This window comes from Melozone crissalis, unplaced genomic scaffold (genome assembly GCF_028551555.1).
Source record: "Melozone crissalis strain CALT ecotype California unplaced genomic scaffold, PUWL_Pcris_2 ptg000120l_1, whole genome shotgun sequence".
Lineage (NCBI taxonomy): Eukaryota > Metazoa > Chordata > Aves > Passeriformes > Passerellidae > Melozone > Melozone crissalis.
In genome coordinates, this window is record NW_026535896.1 from 2,588,573 (window position 1) to 2,606,829 (window position 18,257).

Genomic DNA, 18,257 nt, shown 5'->3' on the forward strand with positions numbered 1-18,257 from the left:
TGGCCCCGCCCCTTTCCGGTGGCCCCGCCCACTGGAGCGGGCCTTGGCCCCGCCCCCGCCCGCCGCCGTCCCGCCAATGGCGCGGGGGGGCGGGGCTTCCGGCGGAAGCGCGGGGCAGAGCGACGTGTGCGCCCCGCCGGGCCCGGCGCCGCCGCCATGCTCGACTTCTTCACCATCTTCAGCAAGGGCGGCCTCGTCCTCTGGTGCTTCCAGGGCGTGCGCGGGCCCGCCGCCACCGCCCCCGTCAACGCCCTCATCCGCTCCGTCCTCCTGCAGGTCGGGCGGGGCCGGCTGCCGGGGGAGCAGGGTTGGGTGGGGGTCACATACCTGGCGAGGGGGGCGAGGGAGCGCCCGGCTGCCGTGAGGGAGGGGGGCGGTGGGACCCGGCTGGCTGGGGAGGAGAGAGGGGAGGCCACAGACATGGCGGGGAGGCGGGATGGGACGGTCTGCCTGGGAAGGGAGAGCAGCTGAGCCACGGAGCTGGCGGGGAATGGAGAGCGGGACCACCTGCGTGGGGCGGGGGAACCACCGGCACGATCTGGGGGAATGGGAGGGAACGGATAGGAGTGGGAGGGGTGGCACACAGGTGGGACCACCTGTTGGAGGGGACACACAGGCACGGCCAGCTCTGGGAGTGGGGACGGGTGTGGATGGGACCTTCACCTTGGGGAGGCGACAGACTTGGATGGGACCACCCACCTGGGACGGGGCACAAGCACCATGACCATCCTGGGGTGGGATCACCCAGCTGAGGGGGATGGATGGACTCCACACGTCCACCTGCCCTGGACGTGTGGAGTCATGTGTAAGGGATGCTGGACTGCTTTAGGAAAGGTGGTGACAGGGATGATGGTGCAGAGAGGGGGATGACAGGGATGAGGGGATGGTGGGTGCTGCTGGCACCCCCATTCTGACAGCTCCTCTCCCCCAGGAGAGAGGCGGCAACAACTCCTTCACCCATGAAGCCCTCACGCTTAAGTACAAACTGGACAACCAGTTTGAGCTGGTGTTTGTGGTAAGTGACCCCCTCCAGGCACCCCTCTGGTGGCAGGAGGGTCCCTCCAGCCCCCCATGTGCCCCCAAACCCGAAGGAAGGGGATTGCCCCAGAACAGAGGGGGAACAGTTCCTGCTGTGCTGAGGTTTGAGCAAGCAGCTGTTGGCATTGCCTGGGGCTGGATATCAGCTCCCAGAGTGGTTTGGCTCCTCTGTCTCTGGGATTTTGGGGGTGAGGGGCTGTGATGAGTGATGCAAGGGGATGCTGAGTAGTGACCCCAGTGTAGCCAGGCTTCCACCAGAGGGGGGACATGGGTGTCTGTCAGCTGAATGCCACTGCAGTAGCAGCTTGTTTTAATCATCTGCAGCAGGATTAAAACTAATCAAACCTCAAATAGAAGCTGCAGCCTTGTAAAACTTTACTTTGGCTGCAGCTGGTGAAAAAAAGCCAGAAGTGTGTTATTCCCTTCACTTTATGCAGCATTTAATACTCTCTTTTTGTCTCCTGGCACCTTATCTCCATAAATCCATACTACCTTTCCTGTTGACCCACAGATAAGCTAGAGGTTTTCTGCCCTTGCCCTACGTGTCCCTGTTGCCATGAGACAGCCTCTGTGTGTTAGAGTCACCTGTTGAAGCGAAGCTCTGGGCTGTTTTTCACCTTTTTGGGGGCATTTTAAAAACTTGTGAAGGTGGAGAAGAAAGTGCAAGCAGAAGCTTGCCCAAGTTAAAGAACTCTGAATTAAACAGAGAGGTTTTTGCTTGCTTGCTGCTGTTGAATGAGCTGGAAGTGCAGTGTCTGATGGCCATGCTCCTTGGCAGGTGGGCTTCCAGAAGATCCTGACTCTAACCTACGTGGACAAGTTGATAGACGACGTCCATAAGGAGTTCAGGGACAAGTACCGCAACGAGTTCCAGCAGAAAGGAGCCCTGGGCCTCCTAAATGGCACCTTTGACTTTAAAGATGACTTCATGCGCCTCCTCCGGTACAGAGCTTGGGTTTTGTCTTAAATTTCTGTTCTGAGCAGAGATGGGAGCGGGGGAAGAGCTGAAATCCAGGCTAATGGGTCACCTCCCCGCAGGGATGCAGAGGAGAGCAGCAAAGTCCGAGCTCCCACGGTAATGAAGACGTTTGAGCAGTCTCTGAAATCCCAGAAGACTGTCAAGTGTATGATTGAAACCCGAGGGGAGAAACCAAAGGAGAAGGTCAAGAACAAGAAGAACAAAGGTTCCAAAAAGGATGGTGAGTTGATGGGGAAGATAAATGGGAGGGAGATAAATATTCCAGAGCAATGTGTTGCAGGCTGTGCTTTCCCAATCCGCTTGGAGCTGGACTGAGCTTGTGTTGGGGCTCTTCCTGTCAGGAACTGAAGCTGTGGCAGCACCCAGTAAAGCATCTGCGGGTGACAAGCAGCTCTCAGCAGCAGGGGAAAAGGAGGAATTGACCAAGGATGAAATCCTGCAGAAGAACCGGGAGGAATTCTTCAGGAGACACATGAAAGCTGGGGAGAAGTCCAGGTGGGTGATGAGGGCATGGTCAGTCTGCCTATGTTTGAACCAGGCCATGGCTGAATCTCTTCTCCTTTTGGTGACCCCTGGAAGCCAGGCCTCACTTTCCTGGACCTTATTTCCCTGATTTCCCTCCTTGCTGAAAAAATTGAGAGAAGACACCTGGGTGTCCTGGAGGGGTAATAGAACCTGATTTTCTTTGCTGGGAGATGCAGAAACCCTGGGAGAAGTCCAGACCTGTCTTTAGTGAGCAGACAGCATTAGTGCATTGATACATGACTTGAGGGGAAGTGGTGCCATATGGGGTTAAAGTTAAGATAAATAAACTCTGGGGATCAGATTGATTAATTTCTGCCTTTTGGGGTAATCCAGGCTTTTATTTTTCACACCTCCTACGGAGGTGATGGCTGCTGCTTCCCTGTACTGCACACAATGTGTTTCTGTCTTTGTTCCACCAGATCTCCGAAGCCCGACGCACAGAAGGAGAAGGGGAAGAAGCCCCGGGTGTGGGATCTGGGGAACTCTAATGCCAAAGTACTTGATTACAGTAATTCTGCTACCAACGGCAGCGCCGAGGCTTGTCCTGTGGAGGAGTTTGACCCTGACATGGTAAGGAAAAGTCAGGCTCCATTTGCTGTTGTGCATTCTCTGGGATCAGCTGGGCATTATGAACCCAGCCCAGTCTCTGTGCCTGGATGAGGAGGGATCATGAAGAAACATGAAACAAGGATTGTGGCACTCAGCCCATAAAGCTGCTGCTTCTCCTTGCAGGCCCTGGGGGACAAAAATCGGGAGCCTGGCCGCCTCTATGACCTGGAGTATGAGAGCGATGATGAAGCTGAAGAGGAGAAAGTTGTCCAGAACCCTTCAAAACCCAGGTAGAGGCTCCCACAGCCCTTGTTTGTCACATGGTTCTTGATTTCTCTCCTGTAACTCCTGTTCCAGTCTAACCAGTAATGCAGGAAGCACAAACTGGTGTGTTATTCCTCTCAGGGCAAGCCCTTCTACATCTGACCTTTGCAGATGATAATTTTCAAACCTCAGTGTAACTCTCCTGCTTCTCCACAGTGTGAAGAAGGGTGGCCTGGGGGGCATGTTTGGCATGCTGAAGGGCCTGGTGGGTTCCAAGAGCTTGACCAGAGGGGACATGGACCCTGTGCTGGAGAAGATGAAGGATCATTTGATTGGTATGTCTGGATCCGTGGTGTGAGGGATTAGTGGCAGTTCCCTGTGCTCTGTTGAGTGGGCCCTGGTGTGGGTAGTGCCCGTGGTTTGGGATTCTTGCCCAACTGTGGTGGGTTCCTGTCTGACATCTGAGAAGCCCTTGAGAGTGCAGCAAAAGGAGGGCAAGCTGTCAGGTCCAGTGAAAATCCTGCACACTGACTCCATCCTTCCCTTGACACCAATGTGGGATGTACATAACCTTCTCAGCAGCACTGACTCCCTGTTCTGTCTTTCTCAAAGCTAAAAACGTGGCAGCTGAGATTGCAGTGCAGCTCTGCGAATCAGTGGCCAAGAAACTGGAAGGGAAGGTGATGGGGACGTTCACCAGTAAGTGTCCGTGTGGCACGCAGTGTGTGGTTTGGTGTGGGATCTCAGCACAGCAGCCCTGATGTGCAGAGTCACCGAGATAACCCTTGGGGGGCTCGGAGGTCCTGGAATGTTGCCAGAAGTGTCTGGTGGCTGGACTTTGATCCTGCACAGGAGACGACACCTGTATGAGGATGGGAGGATCACACTGGGATAAATGGTGAAGGGATAGGTTAATTATAGAGTGAAGCACAGGTTTTAGAATCTCAGTACAGGGGGGTTCTAGAGAAACAAGATGGAGGAATTAGGGCGTGCCCTGTCCTCCTTCTTCTTCTTCTTGGCCTCCATCTTCTGTGGTGGTGGTGGCACTTTGGGATTGGTTCTTACTAAAAGTGCACTTGTCAATAAGGGTGAAAGGTATTGGGGAAAATAGGTAAATATCTTATACGTAGTTTTGGGTACAAAGATAAGTGACCGCCCCGAGGGCACGCAGTGTGCTCATGGCTGACGTGCTGTGCAGACCTCTGTCGGGCCGAGAGAAAATCTTGTAGATAAAAACTAATAAACACTGAAGACCGAGAAAAAATTGAAGACTCTTTTCGTCCTTTGGAGCGCGGGCTGTCCCAAGGCCATCCCGAGCCTTTCCAGGCCATCAAAAGCAGCCGAGAACAGGAAAGTTTGGAGCTCAGGAGTGTTCCCCACGTGTGACACGTCCTCTTTGCACCCCCTTTTCCCAGCGGTGACCTCGACGGTGAAGCAGGCGCTGCAGGAGGCCCTGGTGCAGATCCTGCAGCCCCAGCGCCGCGTGGACGTCCTCCGCGATGTCATGGACGCACAGCGCCACCGCCGGCCCTACGTCATCACCTTCTGCGGTGTCAACGGCGTCGGGAAATCCACCAACCTGGCCAAGGTGGGACCGCACCCTGGATCACAGCTGGGGCGATGGGGTCGGGCCGTGTAGCTGCTTTTCTGATGTGCTGCCCGCCGCAGATCTCGTTCTGGCTCATCGAGAACGGCTTCAGCGTGCTGATAGCGGCGTGCGACACGTTCCGCGCGGGAGCGGTGGAGCAGCTGCGCACCCACACGCGCCGCCTCAACGCGCTGCACCCTCCGGAGAGCCACGGCGGGCGCGCCATGGTGCAGCTCTACGAGAAGGGGTACGGCAAGGACGCGGCGGGCATCGCCATGGAGGCCATTTCCTACGGTACGTGCGGAGCTGGGGGTGAGGGGTGCTGTCCTGAGGCAGGGCCGTCCTTCACGCTGCCTCCCTGCCGCCCCAGCTCGCAACCAGGGCTTCGACGTGGTGCTGGTGGACACGGCGGGACGCATGCAGGACAACGCACCCCTGATGACTGCGCTGGCCAAACTCATCGCTGTCAACGCTCCCGACCTGGTCCTGTTTGTTGGGGAAGCGCTGGTGGGAAACGAGGCTGTGGATCAGCTGGTGAGTGTGGAGGCTTTGCTCTTGAGAGATGAATCTCAGAAGGTTGCAGTCTCTGTTTTGGGCCCACATGTTCAAAGAATGAGTAGGAGTTCTTCAGTTCTCAGTCTCAGAGTTGTTTATTGTATCTTATCTATAAAAATTTTTCTCTTGTCTAGCCGAGGTCCGCTCAGCAGGACAGACAGAGGCACTCTGACTGCCTCCGTGGTGGTGTTATCTCTTTATACTACAAACTACGTATACAATGCTTAAAATTGCTTTCCAATGCTTATCACCTGTTGGACAATGAGTTTCTACTCTACACCAATCTGTAAGTGCCAACATCACAGCAGAAGATGGAGGTAAAGAAGAAGAAGAAAGGCTGGAGATGCCCAAGTCCCTCCATCTTGTCTCTGAAACCCCTATTCTAAAAATCCTAAAATTTAGTTTTTCACCTAGTGATAATTTTATTATTACACTGCTTAAATTTTTGTGGCTTCCAGGTCTTCATACAAAGCTGGTAATTTGCTCTAGGGGTCATAATCAAACTTGCAGGTGTTCTGGGCTGTGTGCCAGGGTCTCTGAGCCCCCTGGCAGGGGTTGTGGCAACTCTGGACACCCAGAGGGATGAACTGAGTTCTCACAGATGAAGAGGGAAAAGAACCCCTGTAGGTTTTAACAGAGAATTGGATGGTGGCAGCACCACAAACACATTTCTTGGATCTTTTTTCTCCCTCAGGTCAAGTTCAATAAGGCCCTGGCTGATCACTCCATGGCCCAGACACCGCGGCTCATCGATGGCATCGTCCTCACCAAGTTTGATACCATCGATGACAAGGTAAGGAGGCTGCTGAGGGGATTCTGCACAGAGTCCTGATAGTGGCTGGAGGGGAGAGATGGGAACTGTCAAACACAGGGCACTCCTGCACTTTCTCCTTGTGTTTAAGCCATTGAACCAAATTTAGAAGTCTGGTTTCCACTCATGGGGGATGAATGAACGAATGACGAGCTCCCTGAGGGGGAGCAGTGGATTTCATGGTGCTGCTTGTCCCTGGCAGGTGGGTGCTGCCATCTCCATGACCTACATCACGAGCAAGCCCATCGTTTTCGTTGGTACCGGACAAACCTACTGTGATCTGCGAAGCCTTAACGCCAAGGCCGTGGTCGCAGCGCTCATGAAGGCCTAAACACCAAATCGCTGTGTGCAGATGTCCCAGAAGAACCTGCTTTACCCTGTCACCAACTAGTCTTTCCCGTGTAGTGCAGAACAGAATGGAGGAATGGCAGCAGGAGGAGTACTTTTTTTGGATAAACCCCCTTTTATCCAGAAAAAGCCCTTCCCTGGGTTCCTCCATTCTGTGTCCAGTGACGCAGGCTCCCTTGCGGGGAGGCTGAATCCAGAGCTTTGTATTGTTCGTGCTGCACGGGGGGGGGGGTGGGTGGTGCCAGGATCTGCTGTGCTTTTTGGTGGGTTTGAAGGCTTTTTATTGAGCTGCTTTTGATTTTTAGACCAGCTTAGGGAGGAGGCAGGAGGGACTTGGGCTTAGGGGCAGCGTTAGATCTGGCTGTTAACGTTGCTGCTTGTGGCAGCTCCACCGAAGCTGATAAACCAAAAAAAGTGATGGCCTGTGCTGGGCTGGAGGGGACATGCTAAATTGCCTTAAAGTCCCCCATATCTGTCCTCACCCGGACTCTGAAGCAGGGTCCCCAGACACCACGGATTTGGGCAGGAGCTGGAGAGCTGCAGCAGCCAGGTCCAGAGGTGGAAGGCAGCGTGCCCTGCCTGGCTCCTGCCCGCTGGTCTTGGCATTATTTGCTAGTAAAAAGGAAAAAAACCAAACCACATTAATACTGGAAGAGAATGGTGGCTGCTTGCTGCTTTCCTGCACCCTTTCTCCCCGCTCTGAGTGCCTCTTGATCCCGGTCGGAAGTGCTACACTGATAATACAAACCTCTGACAATGTCTTGTAGCTCTGTATTGCAGATGTGCTATAGTGCAATAAATTGAATGCTGTCTGCTAAGAGACATAATTTATATAAAATAAACTTCATAATTTGTTCTCTGTGTATAAATGACTTGCCTCCAGCCAGGACCTGTTTACTACTGGGTTTGGGGGAGATGAACTCCCACCAGAAGGGTGAAAGGGCCCTTTAAATGATACAGCAGCCAAAGTTCAGTGAGCAGGCCTTTAATACAACTTCAACATACAAAATACTGTACAGTAAAAAGACAGGACTAGAAAACTAGAGCTTCCAGTAAAAAAAAAAAAAGCTCAAGTTTCATTTTAAATTGAAATACAGAATATAAAAGCACTAGGTATGAAGTTAGAGGAGGCTGCAGCTCCCTTGGGGACACCGCGCTCCGCAGGCACACGCAGCCCCAGTAAAACCACAATTACTGTGTTAGCCCAGCTGTTCATCCGTGGTGGCTCTGTCCTGGCCTTGTCCCTGCTGGAAGGGTCCTGGCTCGGTGCTGGACAGCAGTGGGACAGTGAGTGGTGGGCTCTGGCCTCCCTGAGGGCTGCTGGCCTGGCCTGGGCCTGTCCCAGGAGCCCCTGCCACAGCTCAGGGCCTGGGCAGGGCTCAGGCTCAGGGGCTGCATCCTGTGTGGAAGCAAAGGCTGAAAACCTGCCTGGGACTCCAGGGAGCAACACAGGGTGAAGCCCCTTGGCTCCAGAGAGCCTTCCTTACCTTTCACCTCAGCGTGGGCAGCGGCAGAGCCGTTCAGCTGCTGCCCCTCCTTGGGCACACCTGGGGCAGAGCAGAGACCAGACTCAGGTGGAGAGCCAGCTGCCCATGTGCTGGTTTCACACAGGCTTTCCTGGCTGGGTTAACCCTCAGAACCCACTTCCCCCCATTTTTGTGATTTATTAGTGATACCTCTTGTTTAAAATCATTGGCTCAGGCTGAGCAGCATGAGGGTCAGGGATAATAAATGCCCCTTCACTAGAAAGGGAACAAACAGCTGCACATGAAAAGCAAAGTTTGCAGGCGTGGGAGGCAGCACAGCTGTCTAAACTGTTAAAACATACAATGTTTTCATAAAAGCAACCTGCAGATCCAGCTACACTTAGAGACACATTTGCTTTTTTAAGAAAAAAGGTTTCAGGAATCTTTACCTAGCATGGAGAACAGGGGCTACTACCCCTGTCTACTGTGCATGGTGCCAGCCAAGGGTCCCCAGCCCAGCCCCTGCCCTGTACCTGCTCGGCCCCGCATGGCAATCTCGCTCGTCAGCCGCTCAAAGTACTCGGGCAAGTCAGCGTAGTCATCTCCGTAGGAAATCACTTTGATGCCTTTGTCCAGCATGTTCTCACGGAGCTTCTTGAACTCATCCACATCCCCCCTCCGCACCAGCATGAAGTGCTCCAGGTCTGACTTGTGCTTGACAGCCTCTAAAAACAGGGCCTGAAACGTGGTGTCATCAACTGTCCAACCACAGCCCAAGAAGAGGAAGGACTTATTTTCATACAGCTTCTGAATCTCTCGCTTTAAGAAAGGGAAAGATGTTCTTGGTCAAGGTGAGCTTCATCCTCCCAAGAGACAGCACCTGCCCTATCCCTGGGGAGGCTCTGCAGCAATGCCATCCTTCAGCAAGTGTGGGAGTGTGACTGTGTTCACAGGGGTCTCAGGATGAGGGAAGAGATGAGGATCTGACTTTATGTTTTAGAAGGTTTGATTTATTATTTTATAATATATTATAGTAAAACTATACTAAAAGAATAGAAGAAAGGATTTCATCAAAAGGCTGGCTAAGAATAGAAAAAGAATGATAACAAAGGCTTGTGTCTCGGACAGAAAGTCTGAGCTAGCTGACTGTGATTGGCCATTAATTAGAAGCAACTAACATGGGCCAATCAAAGATCTACCTGTTGAATTTCACACCAGCAGATAACCATTGTTTATATTTTGTTCTTGAGGCTTCTCAGCTTGAAAAATCCTAAGGAAAGGATTTTTCATAAAAGATGTTTGTGACATGGGAGGTGTTCCAGCACCTCAGCAGGCCAGGGAATTCACCCTCCTCTTTCCCATATCTATTAATTCTCCCCCACCCTCTGAGCTCAGTCTAAGCCCAGCTGAGCTGTGCCCAGGCTGGCCCAGCGTGGCTCACCATGACCTCGGTGTTGCGCAGAACGTTCTGGTAGCCAGCCGGGTGCAGGACGATGCCGCTGGGGTTGGTGTAGACGCCGTGGATGTGCAGGACACTGAGCTTCCTCTTCTCCTGCGCCCACTCCAGCACCTGCACAGCACAAACCCGCAGCAACATCCGTGAGTGCATCATGTTGGCTACCACAGCACTGCTAAATGTAACATTTTGGGGAAGCATTCCTTCCTCATCTTCTCCATCAGACTCCACAGCATGGCCTGCAGCCACAGCTTGGGGTGCTTGTTGGGGTCAACACTTCAGCTGACTGTGAATGTGATGAGCAGACTGAATCAAAATGCCTGATTGACCAGAAAAAGGGGAAAAAAACTACAAATCTTCTGTCAGCATGTTTCTCACGCCTACCAAGTTGTATTTTGAGGCCCCTACTGGCTCTGAGGGAGTCACTAGCTGAGCTGACCTCCATTTCAGACAGCTGCTTCTGAGGCTCTCGGTTTACTCCTGCAGACCTCAGCTCGTTTAAGCTTGCAATAATTAGAATGCTTACTTGTAACACTGTAAGTACTTCCAGCCATGTAGATTAAGAGGTCACGCAGGAAACGTGAAGCACAGAAATGAGAATGAAAAGAGAGCAAGGACTGCACAGGACACAGGCATTGAGGGTGTTTAACATGCAAACAGAAGGATGAGATGCTCCCCACCAGAAAAACCCGTGATTGAGAGATGAGGTGAGCAGGTGCAGAGCTCAGGGTTTCACAGCCTGACTGGGGCAGGAGGAGGGATTTTTGCATAAAGAGAGTAGCTCTGAGAGTGCAGCAGGAGGAGCCATTCCAGCCATTGCAGGAAGAGGACATGGGGCAAGAGGGGAGCCTTGAAGGCTGCAGCCCTGAACACCCATCACAAAAAGCACTGTGCAGCACCTTATAAAAATAAAAAGTTCAGCTTTGCATCTTGCATGGAGTTTCTCATACGGGCTAGAAACATCAACCCGAGCCTTATGTGGAAGCAAGGCCAAGCCAGAAGTTTCAAGGACAGAGATCAAAGGAATAGCAGGCTTAAGGACTCCTCCTGAGCACTGGATGGCAGCCAGCAAAGCAGCGCTCCAGAAAGGAGCGTTCCTCCTCTTTCCTCTGCTTGCTGCCCTGGACAGAGCCTCTGCCTGGAGCTTGTCTGCCACCACTTAAACCACTACAATCACAACAAGGCCCTCAAGCAGCATGAGAGCACATTCTGCACCACCACAGACCCTGACAAAAGAAATAATCATCCTTTACCTTCTTTTCATCAGTCAGGTCAAGAGACTCAAGGTGCTTCCCCTGGTGTGCTGCATACAGCTCCAGCAGGTTATCAAAGTTTGTGGTTAACACAAGGGCCCCATTCTCCATCAAGTGAAGCACAGACTGAAGCAGCTGCTTCCCAGAATCTTCCATTTTAGATTCCAGGTCATCAAACACCTCGTATAAACAGTCCTTGAAAAAGGTTGAGCGAACGTTGCTTGTGCGCTGAGAAGGGGAGAAGATTGAGATCAGAGCCAGCCCTGCAACACCTCACACCAAATGGCCCCATGAAAAACTGCCCACGTTTCCCCAACACCCTGCAAAGCTCTGGGTCCTTGTAGGGCAAACACAGAGCCTTGGCTGCACCAGGGTGGGTGCTGTCCTTCAGTGTAGTTGTAGGATCACAGAATCCCAGACTGGTTTGGGTTGGGAAAGACCTTAAAGCCCAATCTGCCATCTCATCCCACTCTGTGCCATGGGCAGGGACACCTTTCAGTATCCCAGGTTACTCCAAACCCCTCCAGCCTGGCCTGGAACACTCCCAGGGATGGGGCAGCCACAGCTTCTCTGGGCAATCTCACCCCTTCACAAGGGAGAATTCCTTCCCAACATCCCATCCATCCCTGCCCTCTGGCTGTGTGAAGCCATTCCCCCTTATCCTGTCACTCCAGGCCCTTGCCCACAGTCTCTCTCCATCTTTCTTTTCAGCTCCCTTCAGGTATTGGAAGGCCACAGCTAGGTGACCACTGAAGCCTTCTTCTCCAGGTTTAACAATCCCACTTCTCTCAGCCTTTTCTCATAGGAAGGTGCTCCATCCCTTTAATCATCTTGGTCCAGGTGAAACACCCAAAACCCACATCCACAGCAGGGTTATGTCACAGGCACCTGGCACAGTAAGTGCACCTGTGGTTCCTTGTGCACAGAGGAATTGCTGGGGTGGGGGCACCATTGCTGGAGAAGCAAATCTGGCTATTTCCAAAAGCCAAATCCTGCCCTCAGGGCAGGTACAAGCACACTGACCGGAGACAGCTTCTGAATAAGGTCGTGGGCAACATGGACCAGGTTCTTGTCTTCATGAAGACACTTCTGGAACCGTTTGCTCTCCTCATCTTCCAGGAGATCAAAGTCAATAGCAGCATCCAGGAGGGCCTGAATCAGCCCCTTCCAGGACTTCAGTGCTGGGACCTGGGGAGCAACTGCAGCACTAATTCCTGTCCCAATCACCAACACAAGTTCCCGAGGCTTCTTGGTTTTGAGACTTGGCAGCAGCTTCCTGCAAAAGGAGAAAGGAGCACAGCTGGTACCACCATGAGGGCAAGGGTGTCTGGGCACATGCAGACTGAGGGAGAGGGAGGTACCCTGGGCCTAAATTTTGGATCAAATATCCATTGGGGCTCTCTGATAAACAGAGCATGAGAGGAGCAGCTTGGTATCCTTAAAGGACAGCAGGCAGCTGCATGGATCAGCAGCACAAATGCTCCCAATAGCAGGTCCCTAATTACAACATTTTGGGAATCAAATCTGTTACCAGGATGGTTACTGGGGAAGTCAATGATGCCCTGGGGTGCTTCTGCAGCAAAGCTAATCCACTAAGAATCTGGAATAAGGGAATCTATTAATAAAAGTTACATGGAGGGCTGGAGGGCATGGGAAAGGAGTGGTGAGCACGAGAGAATGAGACACACACACGCTCTGTGTCCCGAGATAAAACATGTGTCAGATCCCATGCAGGTCAGAAATGCGACCTGGTTTAAACAAGGTGCAGAACAGGGGCCTTGAGACAACAGCTCCACTTATCCCAGCACAGACAAAAGCAAGGGAAGGCTTCCTCCAGCCCCAGTTTGCTGAGGAACCCCCTCAGCTGTACCAGCAATCCCTTCCCTATGATGCCTGAAATGTCAGCAAGATGCTCCAGGCCAATTTTTTAGAATATCAAGATGATACAGAGTCACATGAAAGGGCTGCAGGGCTGTGTTCTCCTTACTCCTCCTCCCCTCATCCCTGTTTTCCTGGCTTTACACCTGCACAGAGCTTTTAAATGTGACCTTTATCATTTATTAAGCAGATGTGTTGCTCCTTGCCTTGCCTGGTGTCCAGCTGCTTTCCACAGCAGGAACCTGCTGCAGCTTCTCAGGATTGGAGCAGCAGCCTGGGAAAGCAACTTGTATGGAAGAAATGGGCTTTATCAGCAAACACGTGATATTTGGTGAGCAGGGGAGAGGAAACCAACACCACACAGATGGAGCTGTGCTTTGCTCAGCCCCTGCCTATGAAAACAGACTTGTTAACCCTTTCCTTGAGGAGGGTTCATTGTTACTGCTGATAAACAAGGTTTAATTTTAGGACTGCAAGCCTTTCGTGAGGAATAAATTAGTATTCAGGCTAATGAGCTAGTATAAAAACACTATTGGAAATACAGGGACTGAAATCCAAAATAATAATAAATACCCAAGTCTTAATGTCCTGCATACCTGCCCTGCTGATAAATGTACTTGTTTCTACCTTGATACCCTGAGCAAGGAAAAAATTATCTCCCAATGTCTCTTCTGCACATTCCAGGGTCACAGATCAACCTCAAGACCATACAGTACTATCCTGCAGCCCTCCAGAACTTGCAAATAAATCAAATTAGTGGGAGACAAACCCCCAGCTGAATTAGCTGCTTGTTCACAACAACTTTTGAGCCTGCAGCAGCCACAGTCTCAGTCTCTGACAGACAGAATTACCCACCAGTCAGACTCCACTCACAGAACTGTAAGACCACCTACTTCCAAGCACAGGGAGCCTCAGAGTGAATTATTTAGCCTTTACATGAAGCTCAACCATACTAATTTGAGTAACTCTGCCCTCCTGGAAACCACCATCCAACTCAAGCAAAGAAGCACAACCACCGTGTCTGACCTGACAGTGTGAGTGGGCAGGACAGCAAAATACAGCTTTGAGAGTGACCCCATCCCCTGGCTGAGGGTTAAAACCCCAAAAGTACATTGTGGGTGTGAAGGTGTTTGTTCCACAAACAGCAGGAAAGCCCAGGGCACGGCCAGCAGCCAGCACACAGCTCTTGGATCAGGAAACAAAACAGCTGCGGTCGCCAGGGGTCACAATCCTTAAAGAACAATGCCAGGCAAAGGAAAAGGCTCTTGTTAGAAGAAATTCACTGGAGCATAAGGAAACTTACCTGGGCTTTTTTGCAGGTGGCATTCCATCTTCCAACAGTGTTTCCTTGCCCAGGCTCACCGTAGAAGCCATCCAGTTTCTGTAGCAGACAAATCACCAAAGGGAAGTCACTGCACATGGACACCACCACAACAATGGGGTTTTACAGATCCAGCTTTGCACAGGTGGATAAATCTCAGGTTTGTTATCGTTCCAAGATCACCTCTTGGCTGAGAATTGCATGTTTTTGTCTCTGAACTTTGTCCCACAGTCTCATCCTCTCCCTTAACCTCTTTTACCATAAAATCCTTGGCTGTTTTTCCCAGGCGTGATTGCCTCAGCAAAACCCACTTCGCCAGACCCTTTGTTCCACCTCAGCTGCTCGTTTTCCTGAGAGCTGGATCTTGGAGCAGCACTCCCCCCTTCCCCACAAGGCCCGTCAGCAAACTTGCTGCTTGGGAAACAGTGGGAGGGAAGAGAAGACAAAGAGATTTTTGTTGGCTCCAAAAAGCCACGGAGAGCATTTCATTCCCTGGTGATGAGAGAAGGGTTTCCCAGCCCGCCATGAGTCTGCAAGCACTGGGAAATGACCTTAAAGCCCACGGGAAGGAAGTGCAGCTTGAGAACTCTTTCAACAGCCACATAAAACACAAAAGCTCTGCCAGCACGCAGAGCTCTCCCACTCTGCTTCTCCCAAATAAGTCTATGAAAAGGGAATGAGAATGAACAGGACTGTTCACGCTCCTCTGCTTTATCCCTGCCAATTGTAATGAGGAGTCCATCAAAAACTCTGTTAGACAAGGGCTTTTGGCCAAGAGGAAATGCTGAGGAAGAGCTGCTGACCCAAAATCACAGAGTTTTTGCCATCTCAGGGAGATCTGAGGGTTTGTTCTAGAGATGACACGCTGTGATTGCCCCCTGGCAGCCCAGCAGGTGACAATGGCAGGTCTCTCCAGGTAGGACCTGAAGGTGTTGGCATGGAACATGTGAGAAATCAGCCAGTATTCCAGGAAAGCACCACCTTTCCTTGCTGGATGATGAGAACAGGGCAAAGTGACACTGTCAGGAGCTCAGATACACTGTGTGTGTGCAGCCTTTACCCTCTGACCCCTTCAGAAAACTTTATACAATGGATTGGTTTGGGCTGGACAGGACCTTGTGTCGTTCCACCCCCTTGCCATGGCAGGGACACTTTTCACCACCCCACCTTGCTCAATAATAAATCATTGTACCAACAGTAGAACACCTCAAAGAGCTGCTTTTCACTCAAAGAGCTGGTTTTCACTACCTACCTCCTGAAACATTACTGAACACATGCTGCTCATCACTCCAAATAATCACCTTTTTATCTTACTGGGCCCAGACTTTGGATAAGTGTCAAAGGCCCTCAGAAAGTGAGGAATCTCCTGGTTTTCCCCCCTCTGTGCATGCCCTCCATCACACCCTCTTGTGAACATTGTACCCTGTATTTTCCCAACCCACACTCAGCCCAGGAGCTCAGTGCTGCTCTGACAATGAACCTCTGCAGCCTCATCACCCCTGAACACCTGAATCCTGTCAGGTGAACTGTTTTGGGGGGTTACATCTCCAGAGACCAAAGCAGTGACTCTCAGGAAGACAGGAGGACCTGCTGGACACAGAGCTGTCAGACTGACCTCAAATCCCTGCTGAGTGAATGCAGCCAAGCATGCTCAGGATAAAGGGGGAAGAGCCCCTCTTTTTCCTTCCCAGGAGGGTCCCATTTTTCTTTTGGATTAGGTGATTTTTCTGGAAGGATAGGCTGCTTCCACAAAGCCAGCCAGACTTTATTTAGTGGTGCAAAGATGCTTTAGATAAGGCAGGCACTAACAATAGATAACAGGAGTGTTTCAGAGGGAAGTTTTGAGTTCCTGCTGGTGCCAGGTCTGCCTCAGCCCCTATGCTACAGCTGAAGGTAAATCCTTCCTTGCTTTCTAAATTGGATAGAATTTAAGCTTATAATTATCTTTGCATTGTGAATCATCAGCTGTGGCTCGAATATCAAGGTTGTTTATAAACTCCCACCTAGAGCTCCCCTGTTTGCTTCCACCTGCCTCAGCACACTCCCATCTCGCTCACCCTGCACATTCCCATGCTATTAACAGCAGGAATGGAGCCATCAAATCAATTTTAAGTGCCTCTAAATGACATTTCAAAAGCAATTTTAAACTTAGGAAAAAACACCTTTTGGAATTACAATCACCTTTTCTGATATAATGACCTTCAACCTTCAAGTCTATTATTCAGTGCAGAGAGCCATAAAGGAACAAAAAACTCATTATAAATACAGCCTAGTTCCAAAAAAGTTATTACAGGTCTTAAAAAGAATTCATGGGGATTCAGCCAAGAAATAGAAACCTCTGGTTTTCAGTCCTGGGGAGAAACTCTGCTTGCTAGAGGGATGGATGGTGCTGGCACAGCTGAGGTAGCCAAAATTAAATGGAATTACCTCAGAGCATGACACTGCCATGGGAACAAACCACAGCAGGTACTGCAGGTTCCCCTGGGAACACAGGTGCCATGGAGGAGAGGGAGCCACAGCACTCAGAAGATAAGAAATGTCTCTCCAGCCTTCTTCAGACACTGGGGACTTTGCAGCTATTTAGACTACAGGAGCTGAAGACTGTAAATACAACACTCCATGGATTCCTGGCTCAGCTGCCCCGTTCCCCTGTCCCAGCCTTGTCCCCATCACTTTTATCAGGGTTAAAGGAGACTCCCTGTGTGGGTTTGCTGCATTCTATTTCTCCCTCCACACCACAGAAATCCCTCAATTTATCCTAAAGCCTTCCAGACTTCAGCTTTAAACTGTGCCCAAGTCACCAAAACTGGAGAAACCCAACCCCAGCAACTCCCTGTGTGACACAGACACATCATGTTGGAAATGTGAAGGTGTATCCCAGGTAAAAGCAAACACCTGAACACCACGTGTGTCAAACAAAGGCTGAAGTTCACACAGGGTGTGTATTTACAAAAACCTCTCAGGAACTCTGTAGAACACAACCACACCACACAGCCACCACCAGAGCCCAACCTGCAGAACTGAAATGAGGAATTAATGGAACATTTTCTCCCTCACGTCAAGGAGAAGTTGCTGCTGCACCCAACAGAGAACTAAAGCTGTACCTGGATGTTTAAAATTGAAGCCAAGCGATCCAACACCAGGCTGGAAGATGGGCTCCTCCAGAAGAGCCCCCACAAATTCCCAAAAGAAACAAGTACAAACCTACTGCTCGTCCATAATTTTCAGCTTCTCTGAGTGCTGAGAACTGCCACCAGCAAAGATGTCACCACCAGCTTCTCTCTCAACTCAGCACTTGAAGGTGTTGGGATAAGACAGTGCAAAAGCCACTTTGTTTCAGCTGAAAGTTGAGCTGTCCCTGGCCAATTCCCAAGCCTACCCCTCCACGTGGGAGCTGCCCTGGAGCTGGATCAAAACCATCCTAGGAAAACACAGGCTCCAGGACAATGGGACCGAGGACAAACCCTGCTCCTGTCCAAGCCACAAAACCACAGGATTCAGCCTCCTTGGACGGGAGTCAAAACACACCAGAGGATTTTATTCAACGCTGTGATTCTCCACGTGCTTCCCCATGGCTCCATGAGCAAGGAGAGGCAGTGACACAGCAAAGCCTGGCGGAGCTCCGCATCCCACAGAGCCCCGCTGCCTTCCCAGAACTGACTCTGCCGAGGGACGCGGGAGGGGGGGTCACGCCTTCGGCTCTGCTCGAGCCCTTACCTGTGCTCTCCGTTGTGCCCTCCTCGCTAAAGCTGCGGGAAAAGCAACAACACGGGCATTCAGCGGGCGGGAAGGACGCCGAGGCTCTTTTCCCACGGGGACGCATCAATAAGAACGAGCGTTTATAGAGGGCGACGGCGAGGCCGAGTCTCGGCCGGGCCGCCCGCGGCTGCCGGAGGTTTCCCGCTCCCCCGGCGCTCCCCCGGCCCCGCCGGTCCCTGCGCTCCCCTCAGGCCGCGCCGTCCCCTCAGCCCGGCGGCCATGGGACCCCCCCCGCTATGGCGGCCGCCGTTGCTATGGCAACAGCTCCCCCCCGCGCTGTCGCCATGGCAACCGCGCCCTGCCCGCCCCCCGCCGCTGCCGCGCGCCCCGCACGCACCTGGCGCCGCGCGCGCGGCCCCATTGAGGAGACGCCGCCCCGCCCCGCGCCCGGCCACGCCCCGCCCCGCGGGGTGAGTTGGCCACGCCCCCTCCCAGCTCCGCCCCGTCACTGGCTGACAGCGGAAGGG

General features: G+C 51.9%; 2 protein-coding genes across 5 annotated transcripts; one reads left to right on the forward strand and one right to left on the reverse strand.

Annotated features, from left to right (window-relative positions):
* The first annotated feature begins 125 nt into the window (after nt 1–125).
* Nucleotides 126–7,512, forward strand: SRPRA (SRP receptor subunit alpha). The gene is made up of 14 exons (XM_054292942.1): nt 126–276; nt 932–1,015; nt 1,817–1,980; nt 2,077–2,237; nt 2,359–2,512; nt 2,962–3,112; nt 3,275–3,381; nt 3,572–3,690; nt 3,968–4,054; nt 4,771–4,943; nt 5,024–5,237; nt 5,314–5,477; nt 6,193–6,291; nt 6,512–7,512. Exons 1-14 carry the CDS (start codon nt 157–159, stop codon nt 6,638–6,640), a joined length of 1,926 nt encoding a protein of 641 aa, XP_054148917.1. The 5' UTR covers nt 126–156; the 3' UTR covers nt 6,641–7,512.
* A 114-nt stretch (nt 7,513–7,626) lies between these two features.
* FAM118B (family with sequence similarity 118 member B) lies at nt 7,627–18,181 on the reverse strand. Of its 4 annotated transcripts, XM_054292915.1 has the most exons (9): nt 18,128–18,181; nt 17,749–17,780; nt 14,014–14,091; nt 11,856–12,108; nt 10,833–11,060; nt 9,565–9,693; nt 8,657–8,942; nt 8,145–8,204; nt 7,627–8,073 (listed from the first exon to the last, which is right to left on the reverse strand). In XM_054292915.1, the coding sequence occupies exons 3-9, from the start codon at nt 14,082–14,084 to the stop codon at nt 7,739–7,741; spliced, it is 1,362 nt and encodes a 453-aa protein (XP_054148890.1). In that variant the 5' UTR covers nt 14,085–14,091; nt 17,749–17,780; nt 18,128–18,181; the 3' UTR covers nt 7,627–7,738. The 4 variants fall into 4 exon arrangements, with proteins under 4 accessions (XP_054148890.1, XP_054148891.1, XP_054148892.1 ...); XM_054292916.1 differs by lacking the exon at nt 17,749–17,780 and having other exon boundaries at nt 18,128–18,175; XM_054292917.1 differs by lacking the exon at nt 18,128–18,181 and having other exon boundaries at nt 8,657–8,861; nt 17,749–17,960.
* Between the last annotated feature and the right edge of the window lie 76 nt (nt 18,182–18,257).

Excerpts from the sequence above, each read along its gene's own strand:
- SRPRA (XM_054292942.1), top strand. The coding sequence starts at position 157 with ATGCTCGACTTCTTCACCATCTTCAGCAAGGGCGGCCTCGTCCTCTGG. Across the intron at positions 5,238-5,313 it reads CATGGAGGCCATTTCCTACG|CTCGCAACCAGGGCTTCGAC; the intron begins GTACGTGCGGAG and ends CTGCCGCCCCAG. Across the intron at positions 6,292-6,511 it reads TTGATACCATCGATGACAAG|GTGGGTGCTGCCATCTCCAT; the intron begins GTAAGGAGGCTG and ends TGTCCCTGGCAG.
- FAM118B (XM_054292915.1), bottom strand. The coding sequence starts at position 14,084 with ATGGCTTCTACGGTGAGCCTGGGCAAGGAAACACTGTTGGAAGATGGA. Across the intron at positions 9,694-10,832 it reads ACCTGACTGATGAAAAGAAG|GTGCTGGAGTGGGCGCAGGA; the intron begins GTAAAGGATGAT and ends TGTGCTGTGCAG. Across the intron at positions 8,943-9,564 it reads TGCGCAACACCGAGGTCATG|CGAGAGATTCAGAAGCTGTA; the intron begins GTGAGCCACGCT and ends CCTTTCTTAAAG.